This window comes from Corvus hawaiiensis, chromosome 36, assembly GCF_020740725.1.
Source record: "Corvus hawaiiensis isolate bCorHaw1 chromosome 36, bCorHaw1.pri.cur, whole genome shotgun sequence".
Lineage (NCBI taxonomy): Eukaryota > Metazoa > Chordata > Aves > Passeriformes > Corvidae > Corvus > Corvus hawaiiensis.
The window spans coordinates 872773-897971 of NC_063248.1; the positions used below are offsets into that span (position 1 = coordinate 872773).

At 48.9% G+C, this 25199-nt stretch overlaps 1 protein-coding gene across 15 annotated transcripts in view; it reads right to left on the reverse strand.

The window, feature by feature from the left end:
* Positions 1-716: 716 nt before the first annotated feature.
* LOC125319131 overlaps positions 717-25199 on the reverse strand; it is a 114277-nt gene continuing 89794 nt past the window's right edge. For 5 of the 15 annotated variants that reach the window (XM_048290154.1, XM_048290155.1, XM_048290156.1 and 2 more), the window contains 27 exons: positions 17766-17876; positions 17127-17265; positions 16210-16301; positions 15579-15743; positions 15249-15359; positions 14609-14747; positions 13692-13783; positions 13073-13225; positions 12743-12853; positions 12104-12242; positions 11187-11278; positions 10556-10720; positions 10226-10336; positions 9587-9725; positions 8670-8761; positions 8051-8203; positions 7721-7831; positions 7082-7220; positions 6165-6256; positions 5546-5698; positions 5216-5326; positions 4577-4715; positions 3660-3751; positions 3053-3193; positions 2725-2835; positions 1567-1705; positions 717-977 (listed from right to left, as the gene is read on the reverse strand). In XM_048290154.1, coding sequence (XP_048146111.1) covers positions 889-977; positions 1567-1705; positions 2725-2835; positions 3053-3193; positions 3660-3751; positions 4577-4715; positions 5216-5326; positions 5546-5698; positions 6165-6256; positions 7082-7220; positions 7721-7831; positions 8051-8203; positions 8670-8761; positions 9587-9725; positions 10226-10336; positions 10556-10720; positions 11187-11278; positions 12104-12242; positions 12743-12853; positions 13073-13225; positions 13692-13783; positions 14609-14747; positions 15249-15359; positions 15579-15743; positions 16210-16301; positions 17127-17265; positions 17766-17876 — 3321 coding nt within the window. In that variant the 3' untranslated portion in view covers positions 717-888. Of the gene's footprint in view, positions 978-1566; positions 1706-2724; positions 2836-3052; positions 3194-3659; positions 3752-4576; positions 4716-5215; positions 5327-5545; positions 5699-6164; positions 6257-7081; positions 7221-7720; positions 7832-8050; positions 8204-8669; positions 8762-9586; positions 9726-10225; positions 10337-10555; positions 10721-11186; positions 11279-12103; positions 12243-12742; positions 12854-13072; positions 13226-13691; positions 13784-14608; positions 14748-15248; positions 15360-15578; positions 15744-16209; positions 16302-17126; positions 17266-17765; positions 17877-17969; positions 18261-18726; positions 18819-19643; positions 19783-25199 lie in introns of those variants that run through there. The other 10 variants (XM_048290161.1, XM_048290157.1, XM_048290160.1 and 7 more) reach the window with 7 other exon arrangements.

The window sequence follows — 25199 nt, forward strand, 5'->3', positions numbered from 1 at the left end:
AGTGATAAATTGCTGATGGACTGGGGGAATTAAAATAACTTGTGTAACATGAAGAAGGAAGGAGATTGGCAGCCACAAACTCCTGCTTGTCTCTTCACTTCTGGGACTGATGTGGGCTCAGCCAGGTAGTTCAGATACCTTTGCCTGGGAGGTGCCTCAGTGAGCTCTGCATCCTTGCAACCTGCTATAGAATAAAGCCTCTGGGGCCAGAGTATGCCAGAAACTGAGGGATGTTGTATGGCTGGTATTGGTACTAAAGACAGATTTGTATTCACCTGGATAACCTGGGGCATCCTTCCATTTTTGTTAGAGAAGAGGGAATACTCAGTCTTGATTGTAAAGATTTGAGCAACAGGAATCCCCACCTTGTCCTATTTTAGGAACAGAACAACTCTGTAAATCCCACAAAGGAGGCTCCTCTTCCCCTAAAAAAGGCAAATTCACTGCTTTGCACTTCTTTCCTTCTGCCTTTTGTGCCCCCTGAATCAAGATTTTTAATGTGAGGCATCTTCCCCTGAACAAGGAAGGAAGGTCCCAACTGTGAATGCCTTGTTTGTACTGCACACACCCTGGGACTTGCCCAGCTCTGTGGGTGTGCCCTGTATTGAGAGCTGGCATTTGAAGGGCTTAAATGGGGCAGAAGGGAGATAATAAAAATATTTTTGTGGAGGTGTTCATAGATGAAAAAGGGTAGAATAACGACCAACAAGCTGGAGTTAATCCATAATGAAGGACTTTATTTGAAAGATATGGTTACCAGTTGATCTGTGTCAGCGTCTAAATCCCCAAGAACATCTCTAAATGGAGATGTGAGGGAAGAATGGCATCAGGGTTTGCCTTGGGAGCAGCTCTGGAGCCTCTGTACTTGATTGAAGAAAGGTAAGGTTTTCAGGCCTTGATACTGCCACCACAATAATTCAGGTCCACGAGTTTGAGGACATCAAGTGAAACACACGATCCCTGATTCAGTTGGGGTCCTATACAAACAACATTAAAAAGAAAAAAGAAAAAAAAGAAGAAAAAAAAGAAAGGCACTGGCTTAGATGCTGTTGAGTGCTCTGTGCAGCTGTCTGTTGACAGCCCTTAATACCTGGCACATTGCACTCGTCTTTTCAATCACATTGAGCCCTTTCAGCTTACAAGCAAGTTTAAAGCAAAGCATGCAGTGAGGTGGAAACGCTGCTATGCCAGAATGCAACATTTGGAGCCTCAGCTGTAGAGTGTTTTCCCAAAGAGGGTAGGAGACAATCAGCTTGGAGAAAGGCTCAGAATACTTTGATGGTGCTTCAGGATTAATTCTTCAGAGTAAAAGAATTATTTGAATATATTTCAAACAAATATAGTTTTTGAGCTCAATAAAAGAACTTCTATGATTAAGAAACTGGCAGCATCTCAGCAGGTTTATACAGATCTCCATAACAGTGCCTGCTCTTCTACAAGGATGCATGTCTGTTGCTTAGTTTCTGTCAATCTCAAGGTGCAAGAACAGCAATTGTACTTTAATCATGCCCCAAGAGAAACAAATGCCAGGACACTTAGAGACACAATTCCTTTGCTTGCACTCACTGTGAACTTCGTAAGCCATGTAGGTGGGGAGTCCGCTGCACATAGAGAAGACGTCTGCTCCATAAGACCTGAGGTTGTTGACCAATCCATTGGCGACAAAGGTGATGTGCTTGGTAGGTCTTCCAAAACCGATCTGGTTCTAAAGATCAAATAGCAGCATTGAGCAAGCTCAGTACCGGGATCTGGTTCCTGCTAGGCCTATTCCTAGGTCTGGAATGAGGACTCAGGGCTGGCTGTTTGAGTATCAACTGCCTTTAGGGACACCTTTCAATCCCCTTGGGGCCTGTGGGAGCACTAGCAAGCCTTGAAGGCAGCTGCAAAGGCAGAGCTCGTTCTAAGGGAGTCAAGGTGCAGGGAGCCCGAGGGGAAGTGGCAGCGCAAGGAAAGCGCTGAAGAGGAGAAGAGGAGTGTGGCCGCTCTGTGTAGCCAGTGCTGGGCTCCTTGCAAAGCATTTGCTCAGTCCCTGCCCTCGGCCCTCAGAGGCACTCGGGCTGTCGGCTGGAAGGCCGGCAGCAGAAGTGTCTTCCTGATTTCTTTCTGCCCTACAGGTCTTCCTGCTATTTAAACTTTGGATTTTTTTAAGGACTCAGTTCTCAGATTTCAAGGGAAGCCGGTGTTTAGCAAAGGTGAATATGCTGAATGCTGAGATCTTTTTTATGATGTCTGTGCTAATTTGGTGGGCTGAACTAAAGAAACATGATGCATAGTTTTCTTCAAAAAGATTGAAAGCTTACTAAAATATTATTCAAGAAAACTGAAACACTTTTTCTTCCCTTATTAGATTTTCTAGACTTTGAGAATGGGACTTTATGAAATGTACTGAGCACAGAATCTAAACTCTTGGTTACTAAGTTAGTATAAAACATCAATTGAAATAATGATGTAAATCATTGTGAAAATAATCTAGCTAATCTGGGACTTGGATTTACATGATTAACCTGCACTAAAGGCATCCCAACGAGGATATGGTAAGTTTTGAAAGCTGTCCAATGATGTAACTGAAAAATATCACTGAAAATATCAATGGAAATAGCCATTAAAAAGGCTTTTAATTAAGCAGTTGATTAAGAGGGTTTTGAAAATAGAAGTGTTTCAGACAAAAAAATGAATATCAAATACAGTACAATATTCCAAGCAACAGCTGACTGTGACTCTTACCCTATTCTCTGAAGCCAATCTGACTAGAGCATCAAAGCTTGGCATCTCATTTTTGTTCATGGTAGAAATGTAGCAAGTTCTCTCTTGCACCACTTTGGTTGCAATGATGCCCTGTAAAATAAAGTTATTAAAGCACACAGTTCAGATTTTCACCTAAAAAGACGGGATAAAATCTGGATAAAAAGAGTAACAAATGCAGAGAGTTTTGACCACAAATCATGGACTCAGAATGGTAAGAATAAAGAAACAAGCCCCGTTCCTGGTCCCAGCTCTACCAGCAGCCAGTCTCTTCGTACGCTTAGTGAACGAGCAGCCCCCTGCCACTCACCGTGTTGTAGTTCCAGATGGTTTTCCATGAAAATTGTTCGCTCCTTTGCTCGATAACCACCACACGTGTTTGACTGCTGAGGGTCAGATTTTGGAAAAGACCACCGCCAGAGACATGGCAGTTGTTATCCGTCTGCTGAGACTGAAAAGCCAAGGGAAAGAAGACGTTTGGCCTTTGAAGGGAGACAGCGATGTCCCCAAAGCTTTAGAAAAATCCCTGCTACAATAGAAGAAGCGCTGGCCCCAGGACAGTGCCGGCACTGCCCTCATTCTTTTCCAAAGGACCCAGAATCAAGGCTGTGGCATTGGGCAAAGGCCCTAAGAATTCTTTTCAAGCATTCAGTGTATCATTGCTGCATCTGACAGCTGTCATCTGGTGCCTTTGGAGGTTGATGCGTGCAAGACCACTGGCCACAGTCAATCCAGGCTCAAGGTCTTGGATGGAAACCTCTGCTGACCCACGGCTCTGTTTCAGCATCTGCACCCTCGAGCAGGAAGCTCTCGAAAGAAGAGATGCCAGGCCAGAAGGGCATCAGGCTTGGCTTTGGGCAGCAGCTCTGGAGCCCCCCCATTTGGTTCAAGAAAGGTAAGGGCTAAGGTTTTCTCACCTGCCCATTGCCATTGCAGTACTTCAGATCCACAACACTAAGGACATGGAGGGTAATGCATGATCCCAAGTTCACCTGGGGTCCTTGGAAAGCTAGAAAAGAAGAGACAAAACCCCATGAGTTAAAAGACCTTGGTTGCCTTTTTACAGGAGGGTGCTGGTGTTGCTCAGAGCCAGGCAGGTTCTGAAGGATTGCTGCACTAGGAATGTTTGAGCTGTACGAGGGACAGATTCCCTTGGAGAGCCCAAAGAGCACCAGCTCTGTGGCTCAGCAAGGAATGCCCACAAAGACGTGCTCTTGAAACCCCTTTGGCATTTCCCGTGCGGAAATCGGGGCTCTATGGCACTCGCTCCTGGGAATCCCGATGGCTGGGCATTACAGGGTGAGGCTGCTGGCAGTTCACGGGCCCAGGCATATGGGCTGTGACGTTCTGCAAGAATCCTACCAAGTGCAGGTCATTAAAGCCCTGGGGAATGCGACTGCTGCCACTGAGAAAAACCTCGAGGGATTGAAGCCGCTTGGCTTAGTGTTGTGAAGCACCGGGGTTTGGTGGCTGCCTGGATCACACTCGTCAGCAAGCTCTGACCTGAAGGACAGCGGTTCTTAGGGCAACCCTTTTTCTCTGCCTGGGCAATACAGAGGAGCTCAATGTGGCCCAAAACTCTGGGTCCAAATTTAAACCTCCTTAAGGTTCCCGGAAAGGACCTGTAAGAGCTTGTTTCAGGTCAGATATGGCAGCTGTGACACCACCCGGTTCCAGTCCTGATGGGCGGCGATGCCGAACCCTTTGTGCAACTGCTGCAGCCCTTGGTTTCTTTCCCACTCAAGGTGCAAGAACAGCAATTGTGCCTTGGTCGTTCCCTAAGGGAAACAAATACCAAGTCACTTAGAGACACAATTCCCATGCTTGCACTCACCGTGAACTTCGTAAGCCATGTAGGTGGTGAGTCCGCTGCACATAGAGAAGACGTCTGCTCCATAAGACCTGAGGTTGTTGACCAATCCATTGGCGACAAAGGTGATGTGCTTGGTAGGTCTTCCAAAACCGATCTGGTTCTAAAGATCAAATAGCAGCATTGAGCAAGCTCAGTACCGGGATCTGGTTCCTGCTAGGCCTATTCCCTAGGGGAAAGGCTGGGGAAGAGGGAGACGCTCTCCTGTGCCCCATAGGAAAACTGAGTCGGGCCAAGTGCAGCAGCAATGCAAAGTTCTGAGCTGACCAATGCAGTTTGGTACTGAATAGTCTGTGAGGGACTTTGAGGTCTTGGCATGTAAGAGAATTAGGGCCCTTGAAGGGCTTCTCAGAGAAAGGGTTTGTCAGAAACCTGCGGAGCTCAAGGTTCTCAGAAAAAGCGGAGCTGAGGGAAGGAATGGTGCAGCCCCTGTTTTCTTTCAGCAAAGGATTCCTATGAAGAATTCTCTAGCCCCACTACGGTTGAGAGAAAGAAAATCCTGCCACTTGTGAAAACCTCATTCTCTCCAGAAGATAAAACCACATGAAGAAACAGCCCAATGAACTTCAGGGTCAAGACACTGCTATTCCTTGGGAATCTTACCCTGCTCTCTTGTGCCAGGCGGGCCAGATTATTGAAGCTGGGCATCTCACTTCTGTTCATGATGGAAATGTAGCAGGTGTTCTGTTGCGTGACTTTGGTTGCAATGACGCCCTGTAAATCAAGTTATTGAGAACTCGCACTTCACTCTTTCAACCCTTGGGAGTGGACAAAACCCATTATTCAAACAGGAACGAATGCCCAGAGTTTCTACCAAAAATCATGGACTCAAGACGGTCAGAATACAGAAACAAGCCCTGTTCCTGGCCCCAGCTGGAGCAGGAGCCAGTCTCCTCGTCGGCTTTGTGAACGAGCAGCCCCCCTGCCACTCACCGTGTTGTAGTTCCAGATGGTTTTCCAGGACCCACTGATGCTGTTTTGCTCAATGATTGCCACATGCCATTGCCTGTTGATGGTCACAATTTGGGACTGGCCACCAATGATGACTTGCGTGTTGTTGCCTGGGATGCCGGGAATCTGCTGAGACTGAAAAGCCAAGGGAAAGAAGACGTTTGGCCTTTGAAGGGAGACAGTGATGTCCCCAAAGCTTTAGAAAAATCCCTGCTACAATAGAAGAAGTGCTGGCCCCAGGACAGTGCCGGCACTGCCCTCATTCTTTTCCAAAGGACCCAGAATCAAGGCTGTGGCATTGGGCAAAGGCCCTAAGAATTCTTTTCAAGCATTCAGTGTATCATTGCTGCATCTGACAGCTGTCATCTGGTGCCTTTGGAGGTTGATGCGTGCAAGACCACTGGCCACAGTCAATCCAGGCTCAAGGTCTTGGATGGAAACCTCTGCTGACCCATGGCTCTGTTTCAGCATGTGCACCCTCGAGCAGGAAGCTCTCGAAAGAAGAGATGCCAGGCCAGAAGGGCATCAGGCTTGGCTTTGGGCAGCAGCTCTGGAGCCCCCCCATTTGGTTCAAGAAAGGTAAGGGCTAAGGTTTTCTCACCTGCCCATTGCCATTGCAGTACTTCAGATCCACAACACTAAGGACATGGAGGGTAATGCATGATCCCAAGTTCACCTGGGGTCCTTGGAAAGCTAGAAAAGAAAAGACAAAACCCCATGAGCTGAAAGACCGTGGTTGCCTTTCTGCAGGAGGGTGCTGGTGTTGCTCAGAGCCAGGCAGGTTCTGAAGGATTGCTGCACTAGGAATGTTTGAGCTGTACGAGGGACAGATTCCCTTGGAGAGCCCAAAGAGCACCAGCTCTGTGGCTCAGCAAGGAATGCCCACAAAGACGTGCTCTTGAAACCCCTTTGGCATTTCCCATGCGGAAATTGGGGCTCTATGGCACTCGCTCCTGGGAATCCCGATGGCTGGGCATTACAGGGTGAGGCTGCTGGCAGTTCACGGGCCCAGGCATATGGGCTGTGACGTTCTGCAAGAATCCTACCAAGTGCAGGTCATTAAAGCCCTGGGGAATGCGACTGCTGCCACTGAGAAAAACCTCGAGGGATTGAAGCCGCTTGGCTTAGTGTTGTGAAGCACCGGGGTTTGGTGGCTGCCTGGATCACACTCGTCAGCAAGCTCTGACCTGAAGGACAGCGGTTCTTAGGGCAACCCTTTTTCTCTGCCTGGGCAATACAGAGGAGCTCAATGTGGCCCAAAACTCTGGGTCCAAATTTAAACCTCCTTAAGGTTCCCGGAAAGGACCTGTAAGAGCTTGTTTCAGGTCAGATATGGCAGCTGTGACACCACCCGGTTCCAGTCCTGATGGGCGGCGATGCCGAACCCTTTGTGCAACTGCTGCAGCCCTTGGTTTCTTTCCCACTCAAGGTGCAAGAACAGCAATTGTGCCTTGGTCGTTCCCTAAGGGAAACAAATACCAAGTCACTTAGAGACACAATTCCCATGCTTGCACTCACCGTGAACTTCGTAAGCCATGTAGGTGGTGAGTCCGCTGCACATAGAGAAGACGTCTGCTCCATAAGACCTGAGGTTGTTGACCAATCCATTGGCGACAAAGGTGATGTGCTTGGTAGGTCTTCCAAAACCGATCTGGTTCTAAAGATCAAATAGCAGCATTGAGCAAGCTCAGTACCGGGATCTGGTTCCTGCTAGGCCTATTCCCTAGGGGAAAGGCTGGGGAAGAGGGAGACGCTCTCCTGTGCCCCATAGGAAAACTGAGTCGGGCCAAGTGCAGCAGCAATGCAAAGTTCTGAGCTGACCAATGCAGTTTGGTACTGAATAGTCTGTGAGGGACTTTGAGGTCTTGGCATGTAAGAGAATTAGGGCCCTTGAAGGGCTTCTCAGAGAAAGGGTTTGTCAGAAACCTGCGGAGCTCAAGGTTCTCAGAAAAAGCAGAGCTGAGGGAAGGAATGGTGCAGCCCCTGTTTTCTTTCAGCAAAGGATTCCTATGAAGAATTCTCTAGCCCCACTACAGTTGAGAGAAAGAAAATCCTGCCACTTGTGAAAACCTCATTCTCTCCAGAAGATAAAACCACATGAAGAAACCGCCCAATGAACTTCAGGGTCAAGACACTGCTATTCCTTGGGAATCTTACCCTGCTCTCTTGTGCCAGGCGGGCCAGATTATTGAAGCTGGGCATCTCACTTCTGTTCATGATGGAAATGTAGCAGGTGTTCTGTTGCGTGACTTTGGTTGCAATGACGCCCTGTAAATCAAGTTATTGAGAACTCGCACTTCACTCTTTCAACCCTTGGGAGTGGACAAAACCCATTATTCAAACAGGAACGAATGCCCAGAGTTTCTACCAAAAATCATGGACTCAAGACGGTCAGAATACAGAAACAAGCCCTGTTCCTGGCCCCAGCTGGAGCAGGAGCCAGTCTCCTCGTCGGCTTTGTGAACGAGCAGCCCCCCTGCCACTCACCGTGTTGTAGTTCCAGATGGTTTTCCAGGACCCACTGATGCTGTTTTGCTCAATGATTGCCACATGCCATTGCCTGTTGATGGTCACAATTTGGGACTGGCCACCAATGATGACTTGCGTGTTGTTGCCTGGGATGCCGGGAATCTGCTGAGACTGAAAAGCCAAGGGAAAGAAGACGTTTGGCCTTTGAAGGGAGACAGTGATGTCCCCAAAGCTTTAGAAAAATCCCTGCTACAATAGAAGAAGTGCTGGCCCCAGGACAGTGCCGGCACTGCCCTCATTCTTTTCCAAAGGACCCAGAATCAAGGCTGTGGCATTGGGCAAAGGCCCTAAGAATTCTTTTCAAGCATTCAGTGTATCATTGCTGCATCTGACAGCTGTCATCTGGTGCCTTTGGAGGTTGATGCGTGCAAGACCACTGGCCACAGTCAATCCAGGCTCAAGGTCTTGGATGGAAACCTCTGCTGACCCATGGCTCTGTTTCAGCATGTGCACCCTCGAGCAGGAAGCTCTCGAAAGAAGAGATGCCAGGCCAGAAGGGCATCAGGCTTGGCTTTGGGCAGCAGCTCTGGAGCCCCCCCATTTGATTCAAGAAAGGTAAGGGCTAAGGTTTTCTCACCTGCCCATTGCCATTGCAGTACTTCAGATCCACAACACTAAGGACATGGAGGGTAATGCATGATCCCAAGTTCACCTGGGGTCCTTGGAAAGCTAGAAAAGAAGAGACAAAACCCCATGAGTTAAAAGACCTTGGTTGCCTTTTTACAGGAGGGTGCTGGTGTTGCTCAGAGCCAGGCAGGTTCTGAAGGATTGCTGCACTAGGAATGTTTGAGCTGTACGAGGGACAGATTCCCTTGGAGAGCCCAAAGAGCACCAGCTCTGTGGCTCAGCAAGGAATGCCCACAAAGACGTGCTCTTGAAACCCCTTTGGCATTTCCCGTGCGGAAATCGGGGCTCTATGGCACTCGCTCCTGGGAATCCCGATGGCTGGGCATTACAGGGTGAGGCTGCTGGCAGTTCACGGGCCCAGGCATATGGGCTGTGACGTTCTGCAAGAATCCTACCAAGTGCAGGTCATTAAAGCCCTGGGGAATGCGACTGCTGCCACTGAGAAAAACCTCGAGGGATTGAAGCCGCTTGGCTTAGTGTTGTGAAGCACCGGGGTTTGGTGGCTGCCTGGATCACACTCGTCAGCAAGCTCTGACCTGAAGGACAGCGGTTCTTAGGGCAACCCTTTTTCTCTGCCTGGGCAATACAGAGGAGCTCAATGTGGCCCAAAACTCTGGGTCCAAATTTAAACCTCCTTAAGGTTCCCGGAAAGGACCTGTAAGAGCTTGTTTCAGGTCAGATATGGCAGCTGTGACACCACCCGGTTCCAGTCCTGATGGGCGGCGATGCCGAACCCTTTGTGCAACTGCTGCAGCCCTTGGTTTCTTTCCCACTCAAGGTGCAAGAACAGCAATTGTGCCTTGGTCGTTCCCTAAGGGAAACAAATACCAAGTCACTTAGAGACACAATTCCCATGCTTGCACTCACCGTGAACTTCGTAAGCCATGTAGGTGGTGAGTCCGCTGCACATAGAGAAGACGTCTGCTCCATAAGACCTGAGGTTGTTGACCAATCCATTGGCGACAAAGGTGATGTGCTTGGTAGGTCTTCCAAAACCGATCTGGTTCTAAAGATCAAATAGCAGCATTGAGCAAGCTCAGTACCGGGATCTGGTTCCTGCTAGGCCTATTCCCTAGGGGAAAGGCTGGGGAAGAGGGAGACGCTCTCCTGTGCCCCATAGGAAAACTGAGTCGGGCCAAGTGCAGCAGCAATGCAAAGTTCTGAGCTGACCAATGCAGTTTGGTACTGAATAGTCTGTGAGGGACTTTGAGGTCTTGGCATGTAAGAGAATTAGGGCCCTTGAAGGGCTTCTCAGAGAAAGGGTTTGTCAGAAACCTGCGGAGCTCAAGGTTCTCAGAAAAAGCAGAGCTGAGGGAAGGAATGGTGCAGCCCCTGTTTTCTTTCAGCAAAGGATTCCTATGAAGAATTCTCTAGCCCCACTACGGTTGAGAGAAAGAAAATCCTGCCACTTGTGAAAACCTCATTCTCTCCAGAAGATAAAACCACATGAAGAAACAGCCCAATGAACTTCAGGGTCAAGACACTGCTATTCCTTGGGAATCTTACCCTGCTCTCTTGTGCCAGGCGGGCCAGATTATTGAAGCTGGGCATCTCACTTCTGTTCATGATGGAAATGTAGCAGGTGTTCTGTTGCGTGACTTTGGTTGCAATGACGCCCTGTAAATCAAGTTATTGAGAACTCGCACTTCACTCTTTCAACCCTTGGGAGTGGACAAAACCCATTATTCAAACAGGAACGAATGCCCAGAGTTTCTACCAAAAATCATGGACTCAAGACGGTCAGAATACAGAAACAAGCCCTGTTCCTGGCTCCAGCTGGAGCAGGAGCCAGTCTCCTCGTCGGCTTTGTGAACGAGCAGCCCCCCTGCCACTCACCGTGTTGTAGTTCCAGATGGTTTTCCAGGACCCACTGATGCTGTTTTGCTCAATGATTGCCACATGCCATTGCCTGTTGATGGTCACAATTTGGGACTGGCCACCAATGATGACTTGTGTGGTGTTGCCTGGGATGTTGCCTGGGATGCCGGGAATCTGCTGAGACTGAAAAGCCAAGGGAAAGAAGACGTTTGGCCTTTGAAGGGAGACAGTGATGTCCCCAAAGCTTTAGAAAAATCCCTGCTACAATAGAAGAAGTGCTGGCCCCAGGACAGTGCCGGCACTGCCCTCATTCTTTTCCAAAGGACCCAGAATCAAGGCTGTGGCATTGGGCAAAGGCCCTAAGAATTCTTTTCAAGCATTCAGTGTATCATTGCTGCATCTGACAGCTGTCATCTGGTGCCTTTGGAGGTTGATGCGTGCAAGACCACTGGCCACAGTCCATCCAGGCTCAAGGTCTTGGATGGAAACCTCTGCTGACCCACGGCTCTGTTTCAGCATGTGCACCCTCGAGCAGGAAGCTCTCGAAAGAAGAGATGCCAGGCCAGAAGGGCATCAGGCTTGGCTTTGGGCAGCAGCTCTGGAGCCCCCCCATTTGGTTCAAGAAAGGTAAGGGCTAAGGTTTTCTCACCTGCCCATTGCCATTGCAGTACTTCAGATCCACAACACTAAGGACATGGAGGGTAATGCATGATCCCAAGTTCACCTGGGGTCCTTGGAAAGCTAGAAAAGAAGAGACAAAACCCCATGAGTTAAAAGACCTTGGTTGCCTTTTTACAAGAGGGTGCTGGTGTTGCTCAGAGCCAGGCAGGTTCTGAAGGATTGCTGCACTAGGAATGTTTGAGCTGTACGAGGGACAGATTCCCTTGGAGAGCCCAAAGAGCACCAGCTCTGTGGCTCAGCAAGGAATGCCCACAAAGACGTGCTCTTGAAACCCCTTTGGCATTTCCCGTGCAGAAATCGGGGCTCTATGGCACTCGCTCCTGGGAATCCCGATGGCTGGGCATTACAAGGTGAGGCTGCTGGCAGTTCACGGGCCCAGGCATATGGGCTGTGACGTTCTGCAAGAATCCTACCAAGTGCAGGTCATTAAAGCCCTGGGGAATGCGACTGCTGCCACTGAGAAAAACCTCGAGGGATTGAAGCCGCTTGGCTTAGTGTTGGGAAGCACCGGGGTTTGGTGGCTGCCTGGATCACACTCGTCAGCAAGCTCTGACCTGAAGGACAGCGGTTCTTAGGGCAACCCTTTTTCTCTGCCTGGGCAATACAGAGGAGCTCAATGTGGCCCAAAACTCTGGGTCCAAATTTAAACCTCCTTAAGGTTCCCGGAAAGGACCTGTAAGAGCTTGTTTCAGGTCAGATATGGCAGCTGTGACACCACCCGGTTCCAGTCCTGATGGGCGGCGATGCCGAACCCTTTGTGCAACTGCTGCAGCCCTTGGTTTCTTTCCCACTCAAGGTGCAAGAACAGCAATTGTGCCTTGGTCGTTCCCTAAGGGAAACAAATACCAAGTCACTTAGAGACACAATTCCCATGCTTGCACTCACCGTGAACTTCGTAAGCCATGTAGGTGGTGAGTCCGCTGCACATAGAGAAGACGTCTGCTCCATAAGACCTGAGGTTGTTGACCAATCCATTGGCGACAAAGGTGATGTGCTTGGTAGGTCTTCCAAAACCGATCTGGTTCTAAAGATCAAATAGCAGCATTGAGCAAGCTCAGTACCGGGATCTGGTTCCTGCTAGGCCTATTCCCTAGGGGAAAGGCTGGGGAAGAGGGAGACGCTCTCCTGTGCCCCATAGGAAAACTGAGTCGGGCCAAGTGCAGCAGCAATGCAAAGTTCTGAGCTGACCAATGCAGTTTGGTACTGAATAGTCTGTGAGGGACTTTGAGGTCTTGGCATGTAAGAGAATTAGGGCCCTTGAAGGGCTTCTCAGAGAAAGGGTTTGTCAGAAACCTGCGGAGCTCAAGGTTCTCAGAAAAAGCGGAGCTGAGGGAAGGAATGGTGCAGCCCCTGTTTTCTTTCAGCAAAGGATTCCTATGAAGAATTCTCTAGCCCCACTACGGTTGAGAGAAAGAAAATCCTGCCACTTGTGAAAACCTCATTCTCTCCAGAAGATAAAACCACATGAAGAAACAGCCCAATGAACTTCAGGGTCAAGACACTGCTATTCCTTGGGAATCTTACCCTGCTCTCTTGTGCCAGGCGGGCCAGATTATTGAAGCTGGGCATCTCACTTCTGTTCATGATGGAAATGTAGCAGGTGTTCTGTTGCGTGACTTTGGTTGCAATGACGCCCTGTAAATCAAGTTATTGAGAACTCGCACTTCACTCTTTCAACCCTTGGGAGTGGACAAAACCCATTATTCAAACAGGAACGAATGCCCAGAGTTTCTACCAAAAATCATGGACTCAAGACGGTCAGAATACAGAAACAAGCCCTGTTCCTGGCCCCAGCTGGAGCAGGAGCCAGTCTCCTCGTCGGCTTTGTGAACGAGCAGCCCCCCTGCCACTCACCGTGTTGTAGTTCCAGATGGTTTTCCAGGACCCACTGATGCTGTTTTGCTCAATGATTGCCACATGCCATTGCCTGTTGATGGTCACAATTTGGGACTGGCCACCAATGATGACTTGCGTGTTGTTGCCTGGGATGCCGGGAATCTGCTGAGACTGAAAAGCCAAGGGAAAGAAGACGTTTGGCCTTTGAAGGGAGACAGTGATGTCCCCAAAGCTTTAGAAAAATCCCTGCTACAATAGAAGAAGTGCTGGCCCCAGGACAGTGCCGGCACTGCCCTCATTCTTTTCCAAAGGACCCAGAATCAAGGCTGTGCTGTTGGGCAAAGGCCCTAAGAATTCTTTTCAAGCATTCAGTGTATCATTGCTGCATCTGACAGCTGTCATCTGGTGCCTTTGGAGGTTGATGCGTGCAAGACCACTGGCCACAGTCAATCCAGGCTCAAGGTCTTGGATGGAAACCTCTGCTGACCCATGGCTCTGTTTCAGCATGTGCACCCTCGAGCAGGAAGCTCTCGAAAGAAGAGATGCCAGGCCAGAAGGGCATCAGGCTTGGCTTTGGGCAGCAGCTCTGGAGCCCCCCCATTTGGTTCAAGAAAGGTAAGGGCTAAGGTTTTCTCACCTGCCCATTGCCATTGCAGTACTTCAGATCCACAACACTAAGGACATGGAGGGTAATGCATGATCCCAAGTTCACCTGGGGTCCTTGGAAAGCTAGAAAAGAAAAGACAAAACCCCATGAGCTGAAAGACCGTGGTTGCCTTTCTGCAGGAGGGTGCTGGTGTTGCTCAGAGCCAGGCAGGTTCTGAAGGATTGCTGCACTAGGAATGTTTGAGCTGTACGAGGGACAGATTCCCTTGGAGAGCCCAAAGAGCACCAGCTCTGTGGCTCAGCAAGGAATGCCCACAAAGACGTGCTCTTGAAACCCCTTTGGCATTTCCCATGCGGAAATCGGGGCTCTATGGCACTCGCTCCTGGGAATCCCGATGGCTGGGCATTACAGGGTGAGGCTGCTGGCAGTTCACGGGCCCAGGCATATGGGCTGTGACGTTCTGCAAGAATCCTACCAAGTGCAGGTCATTAAAGCCCTGGGGAATGCGACTGCTGCCACTGAGAAAAACCTCGAGGGATTGAAGCCGCTTGGCTTAGTGTTGTGAAGCACCGGGGTTTGGTGGCTGCCTGGATCACACTCGTCAGCAAGCTCTGACCTGAAGGACAGCGGTTCTTAGGGCAACCCTTTTTCTCTGCCTGGGCAATACAGAGGAGCTCAATGTGGCCCAAAACTCTGGGTCCAAATTTAAACCTCCTTAAGGTTCCCGGAAAGGACCTGTAAGAGCTTGTTTCAGGTCAGATATGGCAGCTGTGACACCACCCGGTTCCAGTCCTGATGGGCGGCGATGCCGAACCCTTTGTGCAACTGCTGCAGCCCTTGGTTTCTTTCCCACTCAAGGTGCAAGAACAGCAATTGTGCCTTGGTCGTTCCCTAAGGGAAACAAATACCAAGTCACTTAGAGACACAATTCCCATGCTTGCACTCACCGTGAACTTCGTAAGCCATGTAGGTGGTGAGTCCGCTGCACATAGAGAAGACGTCTGCTCCATAAGACCTGAGGTTGTTGACCAATCCATTGGCGACAAAGGTGATGTGCTTGGTAGGTCTTCCAAAACCGATCTGGTTCTAAAGATCAAATAGCAGCATTGAGCAAGCTCAGTACCGGGATCTGGTTCCTGCTAGGCCTATTCCCTAGGGGAAAGGCTGGGGAAGAGGGAGACGCTCTCCTGTGCCCCCATAGGAAAACTGAGTCGGGCCAAGTGCAGCAGCAATGCAAAGTTCTGAGCTGACCAATGCAGTTTGGTACTGAATAGTCTGTGAGGGACTTTGAGGTCTTGGCATGTAAGAGAATTAGGGCCCTTGAAGGGCTTCTCAGAGAAAGGGTTTGTCAGAAACCTGCGGAGCTCAAGGTTCTCAGAAAAAGCAGAGCTGAGGGAAGGAATGGTGCAGCCCCTGTTTTCTTTCAGCAAAGGATTCCTATGAAGAATTCTCTAGCCCCACTACAGTTGAGAGAAAGAAAATCCTGCCACTTGTGAAAACCTCATTCTCTCCAGAAGATAAAACCACATGAAGAAACCGCCCAATGAACTTCAGGGTCAAGACACTGCTATTCCTTGGGAATCTTACCCTGCTCTCTTGTGCCAGGCGGGCCAGATTATTGAAGCTGGGCATCTCACTTCTGTTCATGATGGAAATGTAGCAGGTGTTCTGTTGCGTGACTTTGGTTGCAATGACGCCCTGTAAATCAAGTTATTGAGAACTCGCACTTCACTCTTTCAACCCTTGGGAGTGGACAAAACCCATTATTCAAACAGGAACGAATGCCCAGAGTTTCTACCAAAAATCATGGACTCAAGACGGTCAGAATACAGAAACAAGCCCTGTTCCTGGCCCCAGCTGGAGCAGGAGCCAGTCTCCTCGTCGGCTTTGTGAACGAGCAGCCCCCCTGCCACTCACCGTGTTGTAGTTCCAGATGGTTTTCCAGGACCCACTGATGCTGTTTTGCTCAATGACTGCCACACGCCATTGCCTGTTGATGGTCACAATTTGGGACTGGCCACCAATGATGACTTGTGTGGTGTTGCCTGGGATGTTGCCTGGGATGCCGGGAATCTGCTGAGACTGAAAAGCCAAGGGAAAGAAGACGTTTGGCCTTTGAAGGGAGACAGTGATGTCCCCAAAGCTTTAGAAAAATCCCTGCTACAATAGAAGAAGTGCTGGCCCCAGGACAGTGCCGGCACTGCCCTCATTCTTTTCCAAAGGACCCAGAATCAAGGCTGTGCTGTTGGGCAAAGGCCCTAAGAATTCTTTTCAAGCATTCAGTGAATCATTGCTGCATCTGACAGCTGTCATCTGGTGCCTTTGGAGGTTGATGCGTACAAGACCACTGGCCACAGTCCATCCAGGCTCAAGGTCTTGGACGGAAACCTCTGCTGACCCACGGCTCTGTTTCAGCATCTACACCCTTGAGCAGGAAGCTCTCGAAAGAGGAGATGCCAGGCCAGAAGGGCATCAGGCTTGGCTTTGGGCAGCAGCTCTGGAGCCCCCCCATTTGATTCAAGAAAGGTAAGGGCTAAGGTTTTCTCACCTGCCCATTGCCATTGCAGTACTTCAGATCCACAACACTAAGGACATGGAGGGTAATGCATGATCCCAAGTTCACCTGGGGTCCTTGGAAAGCTAGAAAAGAAAAGACAAAACCCCATGAGTTAAAAGACCTTGGTTGCCTTTTTACAGGAGGATGTTGGTGTTGCTCAGAGCCAGGCAGGTTCTGAAGGATTGCTGCACTAGGAATGTTTGAGCTGTACGAGGGACAGATTCCCTTGGAGAGCCCAAAGAGCACCAGCTCTGTGGCTCAGCAAGGAATGCCCACAAAGACGTGCTCTTGAAACCCCTTTGGCATTTCCCGTGCAGAAATCGGGGCTCTATGGCACTCGCTCCTGGGAATCCCGATGGCTGGGCATTACAGGGTGAGGCTGCTGGCAGTTCACGGGCCCAGGCATATGGGCTGTGACGTTCTGCAAGAATCCTACCAAGTGCAGGTCATTAAAGCCCTGGGGAATGCGACTGCTGCCACTGAGAAAAACCTCGAGGGATTGAAGCCGCTTGGCTTAGTGTTGTGAAGCACCGGGGTTTGGTGGCTGCCTGGATCACACTCGTCAGCAAGCTCTGACCTGAAGGACAGCGGTTCTTAGGGCAACCCTTTTTCTCTGCCTGGGCAATACAGAGGAGCTCAATGTGGCCCAAAACTCTGGGTCCAAATTTAAACCTCCTTAAGGTTCCCGGAAAGGACCTGTAAGAGCTTGTTTCAGGTCAGATATGGCAGCTGTGACACCACCCGGTTCCAGTCCTGATGGGCGGCGATGCCGAACCCTTTGTGCAACTGCTGCAGCCCTTGGTTTCTTTCCCACTCAAGGTGCAAGAACAGCAATTGTGCCTTGGTCGTTCCCTAAGGGAAACAAATACCAAGTCACTTAGAGACACAATTCCCATGCTTGCACTCACCGTGAACTTCGTAAGCCATGTAGGTGGTGAGTCCGCTGCACATAGAGAAGACGTCTGCTCCATAAGACCTGAGGTTGTTGACCAATCCATTGGCGACAAAGGTGATGTGCTTGGTAGGTCTTCCAAAACCGATCTGGTTCTAAAGATCAAATAGCAGCATTGAGCAAGCTCAGTACCGGGATCTGGTTCCTGCTAGGCCTATTCCCTAGGGGAAAGGCTGGGGAAGAGGGAGGCGCTCTCCTGTGCCCCATAGGAAAACTGAGTCGGGCCAAGTGCAGCAGCAATGCAAAGTTCTGAGCTGACCAATGCAGTTTGGTACTGAATAGTCTGTGAGGGACTTTGAGGTCTTGGCATGTAAGAGAATTAGGGCCCTTGAAGGGCTTCTCAGAGAAAGGGTTTGTCAGAAACCTGCGGAGCTCAAGGTTCTCAGAAAAAGCGGAGCTGAGGGAAGGAATGGTGCAGCCCCTGTTTTCTTTCAGCAAAGGATTCCTATGAAGAATTCTCTAGCCCCACTACGGTTGAGAGAAAGAAAATCCTGCCACTTGTGAAAACCTCATTCTCTCCAGAAGATAAAACCACATGAAGAAACCGCCCAATGAACTTCAGGGTCAAGACACTGCTATTCCTTGGGAATCTTACCCTGCTCTCTTGTGCCAGGCGGGCCAGATTATTGAAGCTGGGCATCTCACTTCTGTTCATGATGGAAATGTAGCAGGTGTTCTGTTGCGTGACTTTGGTTGCAATGACACCCTGTAAATCAAGTTATTGAGAACTCGCACTTCACTCTTTCAACCCTTGGGAGTGGACAAAACCCATTATTCAAACAAGAACGAATGCCCAGAGTTTCTACCAAAAATCATGGACTCAAGACGGTCAGAATACAGAAACAAGCCCTGTTCCTGGCCCCAGCTGGAGCAGGAGCCAGTCTCCTCGTCGGCTTTGTGAACGAGCAGCCCCCCTGCCACTCACCGTGTTGTAGTTCCAGATGGTTTTCCAGGACCCACTGATGCTGTTTTGCTCAATGATTGCCACATGCCATTGCCTGTTGATGGTCACAATTTGGGACTGGCCACCAATGATGACTTGTGTGGTGTTGCCTGGGATGTTGCCTGGGATGCCGGGAATCTGCTGAGACTGAAAAGCCAAGGGAAAGAAGACGTTTGGCCTTTGAAGGGAGACAGTGATGTCCCCAAAGCTTTAGAAAAATCCCTGCTACAATAGAAGAAGTGCTGGCCCCAGGACAGTGCCGGCACTGCCCTCATTCTTTTCCAAAGGACCCAGAATCAAGGCTGTGGCATTGGGCAAAGGCCCTAAGAATTCTTTTCAAGCATTCAGTGAATTATTGCTGCATCTGACAGCTGTCATCTGGTGCCTTTGGAGGTTGATGCGTGCAAGACCACTGGCCACAGTCAATCCAGGCTCAAGGTCTTGGATGGAAACCTCTGCTGACCCACGGCTCTGTTTCAGCATCTGCACCCTCGAGCAGGAAGCTCCCGAAAGAGGAGATGCCCGGCCAGAAGGGCATCAGGCTTGGCTTTGGGCAGCAGCTCTGGAGCCCCCCCATTTGGTTCAAGAAAGGTAAGGGCTAAGGTTTTCTCACCTGCCCATTGCCATTGCAGTACTTCAGATCCACAACACTAAGGACATGGAGGGTAATGCATGATCCCAAGTTCACCTGGGGTCCTTGGAAAGCTAGAAAAGAAAAGACAAAACCCCATGAGTTAAAAGACCTTGGTTGCCTTTCTGCAGGAGGGTGCTGGTGTTGCTCAGAGCCAGGCAGGTTCTGAAGGATTGCTGCACTAGGAATGTTTGAGCTGTACGAGGGACAGATTCCCTTGGAGAGCCCAAAGAGCACCAGCTCTGTGGCTCAGCAAGGAATGCCCACAAAGACGTGCTCTTGAAACCCCTTTGGCATTTCCCGTGCAGAAATCGGGGCTCTATGGCACTCGCTCCTGGGAATCCCGATGGCTGGGCATTACAGGGTGAGGCTGCTGGCAGTGCACGGGCCCAGGCATATGGGCTGTGACGTTCTGCAAGAATCCTACCAAGTGCAGGTCATTAAAGCCCTGGGGAATGCGACTGCTGCCACTGAGAAAAACCTCGAGGGATTGAAGCCGCTTGGCTTAGTGTTGTGAAGCACCGGGGTTTGGTGGCTGCCTGGATCACACTCGTCAGCAAGCTCTGACCTGAAGGACAGCGGTTCTTAGGGCAACCCTTTTTCTCTGCCTGGGCAATACAGAGGAGCTCAATGTGGCCCAAAACTCTGGGTCCAAATTTAAACCTCCTTAAGGTTCCCGGAAAGGACCTGTAAGAGCTTGTTTCAGGTCAGATATGGCAGCTGTGACACCACCCGGTTCCAGTCCTGATGGGCGGCGATGCCGAACCCTTTGTGCAACTGCTGCAGCCCTTGGTTTCTTTCCCACTCAAGGTGCAAGAACAGCAATTGTGCCTTGGTCATTCCCTAAGGGAAACAAATACCAAGTCACTTAGAGACACAATTCCCATGCTTGCACTCACCGTGAACTTCGTAAGCCATGTAGGTGGTGAGTCCGCTGCACATAGAGAAGACGTCTGCTCCATAAGACCTGAGGTTGTTGACCAATCCATTGGCGACAAAGGTGATGTGCTTGGTAGGTCTTCCAAAACCGATCTGGTTCTAAAGATCAAATAGCAGCATTGAGCAAGCTCAGTACCGGGATCTGGTTCCTGCTAGGCCTATTCCTAGGTCTGGAATGAGGACTCGTTGTTGGGTGTTAGAGTCCCAACTGCTTTCAGGGACACCCTTTAATTCCCTGGGGGCCCTTTGAGTCAACATGCTGAACCTGCACGAAAGGCATGTGAATGAGGATTTTGTACTTTTTTAAAGGTTTGAAATGGTGTACCTGAAATATAATCAAAAATATCACCACTAATTTTTTTTTTCCCTTACCTATCAGTTAAGAAATTTTGGAAAATAGCACTGTCTCAGACACAGAATGAACATCAACTACCGTAAAATACTTTTGGCTACTTCTGATTTTGTAGCTTACCGTTTTCTTTGAAGCCAGCTGGACTAGATTTTCAAAGCTAGGCATCTCATTTCTGTTCATGATGGAAATGTAGCAAGTTCTCTCTTGCATCAATTTGGTTGCAATGATGCCCTGTAAAATCAAGTTATTGACCATTTGCAATTCAGTTTTCCAACCCTTTGGATTGGAGAAAACTCTTTTTTCAAACAGGAATGAATGGTCGAGGGTTGCTACCAAAAATCGTGGACTCAGGATGGTCAGAACAAGGAAACAAGCCCCGTTCCTGGCCCCAGCTGTACCAGCAGCCAGTCTCCTCGTCCTCTTTGTGAACGAGCAGCCCCCCTGCCACTCACCGTGTTGTAGTTCCAGATGGTTTTCCATGAAAATTGTTCGCTCCTTTGCTCAATAACCACCACACGTGTTTGACTGCTGAGGGTCAGATTTTGGAAAACACAACCGCCAGAGACATGGCAGTTGTTACCCTTCTGCTGAGACTGAAAAGCCAAGGGAAAGAAGATGTTTAGTGTTTGAAGGGAGTCAGTGATGTTCCCAAAGTTTTAGAAAATCCCTGCTACAGTGGAAGTGCTGCTCTCTGGTAAGTGCCGTCACAATCTGGGATTAGCCACTAGTGATGGGGACCTTGGTTGTTACCCCAAGTATGACTTGCTGGCTTTCAATTTTTTGCTGAGAATCAATTAAAAAATAAGACGTTTTTAGATTTCAAACTAGTCAGTGATCTCCTAAAATTTTTATAAAAATTTTTGCTAGGCTAGAATAAGTTCTACCCCACAGAGAATGCCAGAGTTTCATCTGTCAAAGAAGATTTTAATATCTTTCCTCCAAAGGGTTGGAGAAAGAAAAAGGACATCTCATGAAGCAGGGAACATAGAAAGAGCAGCCATTCATGTGGAAATTGGTCACTGTACTCACGTAATCAGCAAGGGCTGGAGTCAGGACAAGTCCAAGAAGGACTGCAGTCAAAATCTGGAATGAAAATCAAATACAAAAGTGTACCTGCAGCTCTGGCTGACAAATCCGGTCATGAGAATCCTCCTTCCCTTTTCCTAATCTGATGTTTAAGGGTCCTCCTTTCATCCTGGCATTGCAACAGTGCCCTAAAAGGGAGTCACCCTTGCTTTACCCCAGGGTGCTGCACAGGAGACACATTTCCCACTTGCTCTTTCAAGAGCTGAATCTGCAGTTGTTTCTCAGACCTGTGCAGGCACACACAGGTATTTTACAAGAGTGAGGAGAAAGCTTTTCCATTTCTCGTGCTCTGGCATTACAGGGAAGGGGTTGATCCACTAGTGCAGTGCTCCAGTTGTGCAAAAGCGTTGACAATGATGGACATGGATTAGGCTTCCTGCTTTCTGAATCATGTACAGGCAAGCTGTGAAAAGATCCTTACCTCCTCAGCTCCTTTGGGGAACAGGGGCTGAGCTCTCATTCTGGAGGAGCAAAATGTCCCCAGAGAAAGCCTTTGTGCTCTAGAGAGGCAGAAGCACTTCTGAGGGATAAAGGAGTGGGTTTGGATCAAAGTTTCAGTTTATAAGGAAGAAAAGCATGCATACTTACAGGGAGATTCATCCTGACTGCAGAGCTGACGCTCCTGCAGGTAGAAAGAGCAATGTGAACCTCCCACCTTTTATACGTTTTCAGAATTAGGTGTGGAAGGGCTGAATGTTGCAATAAAATTATTTTGCCATTTGTATCCCTGCTGCATGTCACTGAAAATTATTTCCTGCTGTAACTACTTGATAAATATGGGGATTGTACTTCTGCAAATTTTGACCTAATAATTATCAGATAAGGCTCCATTTCTAATAAAAAATTAAATGTGCTTTATAGTAACTTTCTGACATGTACTAATTACTTCTGAAACTTCACATCAAACTTACAATCAGATATAGCCTTGGCTTTAAACAAACAAAAAAACCCGCTTTTAATCAGTCTGAATAAATAAAAACCTCTGCACTTTCCAAAATGCACTCTGTGTTCTTTGTAACCATAGCACCCACCAAAATACATGCTCCATGTACAACATGGCCACTGAAAACTGTTTTACAAGAATCACAGAATCACAGAGGACCCAAGAGGATCGAGTCCAACTCCTGGGCCTGCACAAGAACAATCCCCAGGAGTCCCGCCCTGTACCTGGGAGCATTGTCCAAACACTCCTTGAGCTCCATCAGGATTGGTGCTGTGACCACTTTTCTGGGGAACCTGTTCCAGCTCCCAACCACCCTTTGGGTGAAGAACCTTTTTTTTATATCCAACCTAAACCACCCCTGACACAATTTCACATTATTTTCTCGGGTCCTGTCACTGGTCACCAAGACAAGAGATCAGTGTCTGCCCCTCCTCTTTCCCTCACAAAAAAGTTTTAACTGCAATGACATCTCCCCTCAGTCTCTTCCTGCTGAACACACCAAGTGCCCTCAGCTGCTCCTCACACGGCTTCCCCTCAAGACCTTTCACCATCTCTGCTGCGCTCCTTTGGAGGTTCTCTAATAGCTTAATATCTCCCTTATATTGCAGTGATCAAAACTGCACAAAATGTTCAAGGTGAGGCCACCCCAGTGCAGAGCAGAGCGGGACAATCCCCTCCCTTGACCCGTTGGCGATGCTGTGCCTGATGCCCCCCAGGACACAGATGTCCCTCCTGCCTGCCAGGGCAGTGCTGACTCATATTCAACGTTGCGTTGACCAGGACACCCAGGTCCCCTGGTGCAGCACTGCTTTCCAGCATCTCATTTCTTCATTCTGCATGTATATCCAGGGTTACCCCACCCCAGGTGCAGAATCCAGCACTTTGTCCTGTTGAACTTCATATGGTTGGTGATGGACCACCCCTCTAATTTATTGAGGTCCCTCTGCAGGGCCTCCCTGACTTTGAGGGAGTCAACTGCTCCTCCCCATTTTGTATCATCTGCAAACTTGCTCAGCATTCCTTCCAGTCCTGCACCCAAGTAATTTATTAAGGTCTTGAAAAGCATGACGCCAAGGATGGAGCCCTGTGGAACCCCACTAGTGACCAGTGCCAGCATGATATCACCCCATTCACTAGAGACCTTTATGCCCAGCCACTGAGCCAGTTGTTCACCTATTGTGTGATGTGTTTATCCAACTGTGGGCTGGACATTTTGCCACTGATACATTTGAAAAAAAAAAAAAAAAAATTATCGTCCCCCACAGTTCTGGCCAGCTTTAACTCCAGTTCAAGCTGAAATGTTGCATACATATGGGTAAGTCTGAGGAGGTCTCTTTGTTATTTTAGGTAGCAACATTTTATTTTCTGAAGTGATATAAATACTTATTGACACAGGAAATACTTAAGAGGGAGGTTTTGAATACTTTTTTTAATGTCATTGAATATTGGAATCTTCTAAGTGGGAAGGGACCCACAAGGATCATCCAGTCCAACTCTGGGCCCTGCACAGACACCCCAACAATCCCACGCTATGCCTGGGAGCACTGTCCAAATGCTCCTGGAGCTCTGGCAGCCTTAGGGCCATGCCCATTCCCTGGGGAGCCTGGTCAGTACCTGACCACCCTCAGGGACCACCCTGATATCCAACCTAACCCTCCCCTGACACAGCTCCAGCCATTCCCTCAGGTCCTGTCACTGGTCACAGAGAGCAGAGATCAGAACTGCTTCTTTGCTGTGTTTTGGGAGGATGTTGAAGAGCTCAGTGAGGTCTCCCCCCAGTCTCCTCCAGCTGAACACACCAAATGCCCTCAGCTGTTCCTCCTGGCTTCTCCTTGAAACTGTCTTCACAGCCCAATGCCAAGTTTTCAGTTTCATTCTGTGAGCAACCTGGCTTTATGGCATGGAAACTACTTTTCAGCTGCAATCCAGCAGCTTGTTTTAAAAGGCAGTATGGCTAGGTGTGGGGGTTTATAGATAAAATTAAGGTCTAAACGTTGTTGCACGTGCAATATGACATTGAATTCTAGTATCAGTTTCACTTTTTGAAACTGCAAGCCCGAAGCGACATTTTTGATACGTCCCGCTACACCGAACGGGCATTACATTCCTGGTTGCTTTATGAGCAGCAGCACCGCTGTGGATTTGTGAGGGGCGGACGGCGCTCTCCCTCCCTCACTGGTGCCTGACGAGAAACACCGAGAAAGCTCCTGTGCTGCCCGGGAGGAATTCGCCCTTTGCTGAAGGATCGTGCTTTTGCTGAGGTGTGTGACGGCTTGCAAGGGCCGGAGGGAGCGAGGTCGAGGTGCCGCCGGGCCGTGAGGGGAGCGGAAAGGAGCGGGAAAGCCCCGCTGAGGCGGCGGGGTGGGGGGGAACACGGACGGGCGGAAAAAGGGCGGGAAAGCCCCCCTGAGGCGGCGGTGCCTCAGCGGTCTCGGCAGAGCAGCCCTGGCACGTTTATGCCTTTGCAGCTGGATTAATTTACAGTTCTTGAGGCAGTTTTTACCCTCAAGACCGGTATTAGGCCTGGTAGTGATGTCTTCAATCAGAATATCTATTTTGTGTAAGAAAAAAATTCCCTCCGAAATCAGGTTCTTTCAACATCTCGAATTTGTCTTAAAATACATGACGGTATTCAAACACATTAGATTGTGTGATGGCATTTTAATTATACTGAAGTCCCTCTTGAACTTATGTTTTTCAGGTGTTTTTTCTCTTCATATTCTGTCTGCTGTAGGATGAGCAGAAAAACAGACTTAGGACTTTGGATAAAATCCTGCCACTTTCTTATACTGATATGGAATGCTTATGGGTTGTGCTCACAATTTAAAGTTAAATGAAGCTCAGGCCTCACCCTCATTGTTGAGAAAGATCTTTTCTGGCAAGGTAAGCAATTCCAATCTTATGCACTATTACAAATACTTCTATACCTCTGTCCTTAAATGGATATTTTGAGAGTTACAGTGTTGATGTCTTCTGAGGTTCACAGGAGTCTTTGCCGTCATGTCCCTATTTAGAATCTCTTTTTCAATCTTGTTTTCTTCTTGATCAGTCCAAACCTGAATCAATTTCAATTTGACTAGTGAACACTGTTAAATGTAACGACATCCCAGTTAGAGCAAGCAACCTTCCAGGCTG